Genomic DNA, 9,764 nt, shown 5'->3' with positions numbered 1-9,764 from the left:
TAAAAGGCTTTTTTTCCTATTGTCATGTAGTGGCATTCAAGGAGCAGTGGAGTGGCAGATAATTTAAAACAAATTGACCTCTAATTAACAGTAAAAGATGACATGTATTACAGATTTGAAAGGGGAGGGGGGGGAAGACCTTTTTTCACTCAGGTTCTCATAATAATTGAAATCTAAATATGGCCAGAGAACAGTTAACCAGGCACCTAGTGCTTAAGGTGTAAGTCAGATCTATGAATCATAGAAGTGAACTGTAAATTAGAGGATCTACTTATTACCTGTTTGGCCTTAAGAGGTACCTTGTGCCAGCACTGTCATTTCTTTTATCTTTGCAAAACAGATACAGGAAATTTGCTTAGATGGCAATGCTTTTTCTGCTGATATTGCCAATTCAAATAAAAGTTAATATGCAGAGAGATAAAATAGCAATGCAATTTCTACTACCTAAGAATCGAGCTACCTTAATGGACAAGATAATACAATTTTCGATAGCATCATTCCCCTTTTATATCAGAATCTAAGTAAATTAACGTTTACATAAACATACAACTCTGGACAATTCCCTGCACTGAGTCAGGCAAGCATTTGTAGTGGATGTACTAGATTACATCTGGGCAAACACCTGCTATAAACTACTTCTTCTGAGGAACTCCTTAATGTGCCAGTAACACGTCCTCAGCTCCTAGGCTGGTCAATGGTGCAATTCCTACAGATGCTCTGTGCCATGATGCCACTATGGGAGCAGAAATTGTCTCAGCACTCGTGTAATTTCTGATGTGAATAATATCCTCTAAAGCTACATAGTCTAACAAAAACATGTGTGTGTGTGGAAATTATGAGGGGAAAGAGCAACATGAGCAATGAACTTAGAAGCCTCAGTCTTTTATTCAGTGAGAAGATCAGTCAGCTACTCAAATACATAAATGCCCCAACACTGTCTTATTCTAATTTTTCTCCTGCCTTCCTTTCCTTTGAGCTGGCTTTAATTACAATCTTACTTCTCTTTTTATTATTATTATTTTTCTTTAGCTAATAAAATTGTATTCCCATGAGTAACGATTATACTGAGGTACATTTTCAAGGCATAAATTAAATCTGTTGGTAGGTTTTCTTTACAAAAACAGTAAAAGTAATCAGTTTTAGACCATGCATTTAAAGCTGTTGTGCCTTCAAAGAAGCATCCTTCCTATGTTCTGGCGAGATTTCCCAGGAGAGATCCTAGAGCTCTTGCTGCTGAAGGAAGCTGCCCTACTCAACATTTGATTTCCTCCTTTAATTGGAAACTATGTTTCCAAGCATATGGGGGAATTAAGGGAAGCGAGATCACTTGCACATGAAGAAACATGGACTGGTATCATCAACCCATGATGTTATAGTGTGATTTCACATGGTGTATCCTCTCATTCGAATTACACTAACATATAAACTTGTCATCCACTTGGTCACAATTAATTACAACAAAGACAGTCTAGTGATGTTAGCTTTGCACAAATATTTTTATCACGTTGAGCAAACATGAAAACTTCCCAACACAAAACAAATACATAAACCTCCATATAGATAATAACTGTACTTTTCAGGTAGCTGTGACAGATGTTAGAACGGTAAGAATTCTTAAGACAGTTTTAACCACTTCAACCTCAATTTCAAAATGTATGCCTCATATGAACCAAGCACATTTTTATATTAATTTTTCACTTTGGGGGATTTGGCTTGGATTTATACTGGTAACATCTTTAAAATACTCTCTAGATTTTGTTTTCTTCATAAATGAATATTTACACTATAAAACAGATAAGCAACTTCACTCAACAGATTTTGAATTAGTGTGTTTTTCATTCAGTTCCTTAACACTAATGCAGCATAATGGAATACACAGAAGTGTGGTAAAACTGAGCAAGCACTGAAGAAGTTTTGCATAATGCTCAAAATCAATTGATTCTGAATTACAGTATGCTTTTAAATAACTGCATTACTCTTGAGGAGTAAGGAGAAAGAATCACAGCATTAAGGCTGCAAATTTGGACTCTTACTATAGATTGCTATTGCTGGGTTGCTGTATTTTATTTTTTTTTTGAAAGAGGAAACCTCTGTAATATTTGCTAGCTTTCAAACAAAACCAACAAAGTATTTTGTTAATCACCACTCTGTTCTAACACCTCAGACTTTCAGACTTTGTAAAACTTGGTGTGGCTCTCCAGCCCCCTCAGGCACATGGAAATCAATCAGAAGCATTAGAGTTACAGTAGAAAAGATCCAAACCCCCTTCTTCACAGGGACTGAAGTCCATCAGAGAACAATCTCCCCAAAACATGTTGGTATGTAACCCTGTGAAGTAAATAAATATGAAAAGGGAAAGGAATTTGAGAGTATTCCTCCAAAACGGGTACCTGATATTAATACCAAGATCTATAGAGCACACGCTCGGTGCCCTGTGTTGGGTATAGCCAGCTCTTTCACCACTGCACTTGCCTGATGAGCAGTACAATGACCCAAGTTGGATGAATGTGTATTCATAATATATATTTTTACTTATTTATTAATTCACCAGACTGCAGAATGTTCTAGGAGTTTACAAAGCAGCTGTGAATGCTATGGACAGACAGGGACAACAGGCCACCTCTGTCCATCTTGATTTTAGCTGATAAATTTCAACCATCTTGGCAAACATGGTAACACACACGAGCAGGGAGTTTGTGGATACCCTCGTCCGAAGTTTCAATCAAATTTTTCTGTGGGATCATGTGGAACACTGGTAAAGAGATGTACAATTTTCTATGTTATTATTAACATTATTTATATGTATATATAAACATTAACAGAATTACTAACCTTATAGCATGGAAACTCTTTTTTAAAATAGGCATGTACATTTCACTTGTAAAACTCACCTTCAAGCAGACAGACAGATATTGTGCAGTAGTCTCTTGTTTTCAGGATTGGGTTCAATTAGCATCTGAAACACAACAAAAAATGCAAAGCGATGTCATCTTTCAGGCTAGGCAACTCTTTCCCATGGTTACTCTGGCTCCTTAACTTCCAAGAATAATTTCTACTAGCACATCACATGAATTAACGAATTAGTAAACTGCACTCACCTTGTATTAGGAGTACAATGACACTGTGTTAGTAGAGATCTACTCACGACAAAGGGTTACCGTATTGCATCAGCATGTCCAATATGGTACTTGCCGTCAGGAGTGGGTTGGTTTTTAAAAAAACTTTTGATATTTTAATTACTTACCTAGTGATAACTGGTGAAGTTGGAGACCTTCCAATCCATTATATTGTTCTTCATGTTTATCCCAATCTGTTTCATCAAATAGAAACTTGGTGACAAACTACTTCGTGTCCACTCAACTAGCTGAAATAAAATTGTGGATGATTTGCTACTATATATTTAGATTAGTAGAAAAACTAAAAAGGATTACTGTGTTTCAAATAAATTTGTGCTGCCATGGCTTTATTTCAATCAAGTTCTTAAAAGCTTTTAGCAATTAGAAATATATATGCTGTTCTAATGAAGAAACCCTGTAAATACAGGTATTTTAAAATTTCCTATAGATCACAGAATCTACTTTCTGTTAAACGTTACTTATTCTACCTGGGCACTGTATTCTTTAATAATAATGAAAGAAAACCAGTTACTGTCCATGTGCACAAAAGAAGTAAAAAAAAAAGTAAATCATTACAGTCGACCCATTCTCAATCTTGTACAATAATCCAATTTTTGCCCAAGCAAACTAATGTTGCTAATTGACTTGCTTTTAAACTAAGTGTATCTACCTGTGTGGCTTGACCTGAAATACTCTGTTGAAAGACTATACAATAATCTATTTCACTGAACTCGGTATTCCTTACTTTTCAATGAATCAGAATTATAATTCCACACATTCTCAGAAGAGAACAAGGATTAATCAATCACTGTTTCTGAAAACCTCCACAATTTTATCAGTATTCTTTGCATATTTATAAGCACATATATATGTGCACAATTATAAGATACAGAAAAATCAACAATAACACTGTAAAAATAATGAAGTTTTAAAATCAAGGGATCCCTACAGTTTTCTGCTTGACTGTACTCATGAGGACATACCTCTGTGCAGATTTATGGATATGATGGAAAGAAGGAAAAAGATTCTGAATGGTTTAGTTATTTAGTGATTTTATATTACCAACCTTTGCCTTTATTTGTTCTACCTGCTCCTGATTTCATGTGTTTCTTCAATACTGCAGTGGCTTCCAGTTCATTTGGTGTCATGAAAGCAAATCAGCACCATAATATTAATCCACAGACAAACGATCCTTTAATTTTTAAAGGGATGTTTTCAAAGAAGTCTCACACTATCAGCCTCTTCTCTGACTTTTCCTCATGAATGAGAAACAAGTAAACTGTTTGTTATTGCTGGTTTAGTTTTGGATGAAAAAAAATCTGCAAAATTACCCTGAATCTCCACTGTCACAGTTCTTTAGTAAATTTAGCTATCTTGTCTTATTTCTGACTTTACGATAGGTAGCTTTGATACTCAGGAACTAACATCCATGCATATTCCCTCCTTTTCCAGTTCAGTAGGGAGTTTTCAGGGAAGAAATATAACCTCCTTTTGTGCTCTTCTGCATGACAGTTCATTTTAGAATGGTCTTCATATTGTAATCCCATTAGGCTAAACACATTATGAATGATCTTTCCACACTAATTCTTCTAATATCACAAGTTCTAATGAAACCCACTTTTAGTTTGTCATCTAATGACCATTTGTCACATCAGAAAAAAAAAAAACAAACGCAACAGTACTTGCTACATCAGCCAATAATGACAACATTTTTTCTTTAGCTTCTTTATTTAAAATCAATTTATATATCAGTTAATTTCAGCCATAAGAAATTGTTCGCTGATAAAATCCCACTAAATTGGAATGGTACACTCTTAACTACTTTTATTTAAGAAAATAATACAACTATGCCCCACAAATTATGACAGTTTGAAAAGAAACCTCTTTCTTTACTATGCAATGAAGACAATGTCATAAAAGTACATAAGAAAGCTCTTGAAATTTCAGGGAAAAATACAGAATATTAAAAGCTCCCTATGGGTTTTGCCTTAGTCAAAAATTCTTTACTGGAAATAAAACATTAATAAATGGCTTTATACAAATAAATACATATTTTAATAGGTGAAATATATCTGAAACATGAATTCTTCTTGTTTCACCATTTCAAACTATGCAAAAAGTCAAAATGATGGGCTATACTGGCCAAAGGTTGGTTACAAGAATCTTTATTTTGCAAACTATACAGAAACGGTAAAAAGAAAATGCATTATACTTTTCAATACCACATAGGATAAACACTAAATTTAGTATTTAATGTGTAGAAATTAATTCAAATTAGAAACTGATTTTACTTGTAATTAATGATGGGAAACTAGTGATCCAATTTTGAAATTATACAACCTGTAGTATTACAGTATACAGGTCACGTCAATTCTATTGTGGGCAAAAAGAAATAGATATGATATGAACGAAGATGGTGGAGTCCCAAAATGTCTACACAATTAATTAACATGCTAACATAAATACAGTGATTAAAGTAATTTTCTCTACAGTCAAATCTTAAGTGCTACTCTACACAATAATTATAATCTAGTCCACATGGTAATTACATAACAATAGGAAAAAAATTGAAATAACCCATTTTCTTCATTCCAGCAGCAGTACCTATACTGGTATTAATTTGGTAATTGGGTGTGCTTAGCTATTGCCTAACATCCTATACTGGTATGCATGCTAAAACCTCTCTATTTTGCTATTTTGCAAGGCACCTTTACAAAACATTCTCTAAGTTTCTGCACTAGTAACAGAAAACAACATGAATTAAGATGAAGATGCAAAACTATTTTCTGAATTGAGAAAATAAAAAGTATCATTATACATTTATTAAAATCTACCTTGGGGCAAGTGCCAATACTCTGAAATACAGTCATGTATAAAGGTAATATAATTTTAAGCATTTTTTCCCCCATGTAAAATATTTTACGCTAATCTGATTAGAGAGAAATACAGGGAAGCAACGAAGGGTAAAGCAATGTTTGAGTAAATAATGATAAAGCCTATATGATCTTGACATGAAATTAAAAAAAATAAGGACAAGAAAACTTTAGATTACAGAACTGGTGCTTGTCCATGCTACTGCTTTTAAAAAATCCTTTCAATAACCTAGCCATTTCCTAATAAAAAATGTAACTACAAATGCAAACACAAAGGAGGATTTTGCTTTATTTTTCCCTCCTGATAAATTTTCTCCATACCTTTGGTTAATTAAAGGCTGGCGAGATGCTACTCATGCACCAATGTTTTTCTACTGTAATACATTTTTGATTTATTAAATGGACAATTTGCAAAGCCCGCAGGGCCTAAAACACTGACAGAACTAAAGTTAAGTTACAGTATGTGTTCTGAAGAGGACATGCACATTTCCAAGTAAGGGCAAATATATTTTCACCGGAGTTTTAAAAAGACTGTTTGTCTTTATAGTGTGTTTTGCACATTTATATTTTCAGTAGCACATAACATCTCTTTCTTCAGGCTAGACTTCCAATGTGTTTTCTTCAGCGCAAAGGCATTTAAAAACTCAAAAGCACATAATATAATTATTCTTATTTAAACAAAAGAAGTCTATGACTCCAGCTGCAACTTTTGAAATAATTATACAAAATATACATGTTATTTAGAATCCTTTTGATCTCGGAGAGCAAAGGGATTTTATGAAATGTTGTCTTGTGAATTTTAGAAAGGTATGATTCATGGACCCCTTAACATCATCAGATATATCCATCATGATCATCATCATCATCGACATCATCATCTCCTTCATCTTCATCATCATCTTCAATTTCGTCTTCATCATTCATTATTTCATCTTCATCATCTTCATCATCTGTCCATTCATGGAAATCACCAGAGGCAAAATCACCTGAAGTCTCTAAATCGATAGCTAAAAAGGTATCATAGTTATAGAAAAGATACACAAGATACACTACATATTTATAGTATAACATACATACGCATACAAAAGGCACACCAGTATATCTTGTTTCAGGACCATTACTCATTTTAAACTACCTAGTGTGACACAGAAATAAAACATAAACAATAGGAAAATTCTTTTGTCTTAGAAGAAAACCACTTCAACAGGGTTAAGTTTCTCAACGTTAACAAAAGGAGACAAATTTTATGGATCTGTAGAACTGTAATAAGTGCCAGAACAACTTAAAGGGATTTAAGTCCAACTTACAGATTACAATAAATACTGCTGATAACATACACTGTCTATTGTTCAGTTCTTACATATTGCCCTGAACTGCCCATCCATCTAGAAAGGATTCTGGATTAGATGGACAATAGGATTGAGGTTGTACTTCACATACTGTGTTACATTTACCCTTTGTTTCAGGCTGTGTTCTTTTGTTGCAAAAGAAGTGGAAAGGAGTAATGTAAAACGTTTGTTTGGTTTTTTTAAAAAGGAAAATATTTTTTTGCCATTTTTTCTATCTATGACATCAAATGAAGGTGACATGGGAATTCTTGGAAGAAGTTGCACAGTGCTGCAGGGAAGGGAAAAATAAGGGAAGATTTAGTGCGCTAGGAACTTCTGGCAATTCCCTCAAACAAAATGAAAAGAACGTCAAATTGAATTCACTAGCATGCTGATTACCCAAAGGGATTTCATCAAGCACTTTGGGGCTTGTGTAATGCTGCTTTAGATAATTAACTTTCCCTAGGTTTATATATACCATGCCAAGCACATAGAAAAGGTCTACCAATAGCTGACACAGTGATAGGAGTTGCAAAAACTAATGAAGTAATAATAATAACAACAAATTATAATTTGTTATTTTTTGTTTCAAAATCCATGCAGTTAGGTCCCATGTCTGTTCTCACTGATGAAATTTAATCTGGTTGGTAATCAAAGGGAACAACACCTCTAAACTAAATTCCACAAACGGTTCTTAACTTACCGCATTCTGCGGCACCATTTGTCCTGGATCCTGTTACCTCATTGCCGTATCTGTCAACACACCAGCACTGCCCTACACTTCCATGGCACTGGCTTGGTTTGTAATATCCATCTTCATCACATAAGGGGATGTACTGCCCTGTGATATATAAATATTGAGTAAGAATATTAAAAACTGCCTGTTGGCCAATGTAACAATTATAGCAGAAAGTAAAACCTTTTGCTGTTTCCTCCCTGTTCCAGACTCTACACTGAAGAGTTTACTGTTACTAAATTCAGGTCAGCTGAAAGTGACTGGATGAATCAAATGTCGGAGGGAAAATAACATGTATCGGTCTTGGCAGTGATTTCAAGAAATAAAATGACCAGTCTTCCTTTAAATTTTTCACTGATCCTGTGATACATCTTCCCTACTCCCTGAACATCTTGGTCAAGATCTTTGCTGTATTCTGGAGAACAGGCTCAAAGGTAATACCCAAGCCTGAATGGGATATTCTATGATCTGTGGAGTAGAAGCGAGTCAGAATAAGAACGGCCAAGCTTCATGGACTAACAAACTATCTGCTATAAGGCTTTGGAGCTATTTTTATTTAATATACATTTTACAATCCATTGAGTTACATAGTATTTAATTATCCCACAGAAGACAAATGCAGTGTAACAAACCAATTTTATCAACTACAAATGTAAAAAAAAGAATGTTACATTTGCACTTACATGCAGATTACCTATGCAAATTAGGTTCTAAGCCAAAAGGGTTCCCCACCAAAAGTACAAGAAACACAGTCAGGGACTTATTTTGTGAGGCAGTGACTTCCTTAAAGCTGAATAATCCACTGTTTTTAATTTGGAATGAACAGAGACTTTTTGAAAGAAACACAAAATGTAGACAAACCACAATGAACAAAACACTCATATGAAAGCATTTTGAAGCGTATAGTTGTTGTTAGAGACCATCCTTTAGCAGAAATAAAGTGTTGACTACTTTGGGCCAAGCCTTTTATTGCAGCTTTTATAGAGTGGCTAACAGTAAAATGAAGATTTTACATTTCAGTAATATTGATACAGTATAAACTGATTCACAACAAAGATTTCAATTACTTAATATTACAGGTAAAGGATCAGCAGAGATACTAATTTAGGAGTGCCTTAGACTGTCCCCTCTATAATGGTAAAAACGTACCTTATATTAGGGTAATAAAACAGATGTAATATCTTTTGGTAGGTAAGGTAATAAAACTAAGTTTAACAGCTTTCAAAAATTTCATAAATTTTGTTGCTGGAATTTACTGCAGTCTATCTTTGTTGGATTAATATTGATTTTATGTTTCTGTTTCACTAGGGTTATTTATGTAAGCAATAAAACCTTCAAAAGAATGATCTGTGGCTCACCTAGGAGCTTCTTTCCTCCTTGCTGCTTCTGAATGTTGCTGACTTCTGTCTGGCAAGGTGGGTCTAAAACGACATTACAAAAGTTAAATAGATTATACCGTATATTTGAAAAAACCCATATGACTAAGTTTTCACAGTTTGCTACATTCTAAGATCACTTTAATTACTGATCTTAAGAAATACATCCATCCTGCATTAGTAGTCAAGTTCTAAGCTCTGAAATAAAAGAATTACTGCACCTTGCCACAGCTCCAGAATGATGAATTAGAGCATCATCATGGATTTGTGCAGAAGGCCACGCCCAGTTAACCCAGCTGTAAATGAGCACCTAGTCACTAATCTGGAGGATTGAG

At 34.3% G+C, this 9,764-nt stretch overlaps 1 protein-coding gene across 2 annotated transcripts in view; it reads right to left on the bottom strand.

The window, feature by feature from the left end:
* Positions 1 to 6,642: 6,642 nt before the first annotated feature.
* SPOCK3 (SPARC (osteonectin), cwcv and kazal like domains proteoglycan 3) overlaps positions 6,643 to 9,764 on the bottom strand; it is a 213,573-nt gene continuing 210,451 nt past the window's right edge. For both annotated transcript variants that reach the window (XM_056326565.1, XM_056326566.1), the window contains 3 exons: positions 9,412 to 9,474; positions 8,021 to 8,158; positions 6,643 to 6,996 (listed from right to left, as the gene is read on the bottom strand). In XM_056326565.1, the coding sequence (XP_056182540.1) occupies positions 6,824 to 6,996; positions 8,021 to 8,158; positions 9,412 to 9,474 (374 nt within the window). In that variant the 3' untranslated portion in view covers positions 6,643 to 6,823. The remainder of the gene's footprint in view (positions 6,997 to 8,020; positions 8,159 to 9,411; positions 9,475 to 9,764) is intronic.

This window comes from Falco biarmicus, chromosome 1 (assembly GCF_023638135.1).
Source record: "Falco biarmicus isolate bFalBia1 chromosome 1, bFalBia1.pri, whole genome shotgun sequence".
Lineage (NCBI taxonomy): Eukaryota > Metazoa > Chordata > Aves > Falconiformes > Falconidae > Falco > Falco biarmicus.
The sequence above is the reverse complement of the archived record's forward strand: the minus strand, read 5'-3'. Positions and strand labels throughout refer to the sequence as shown.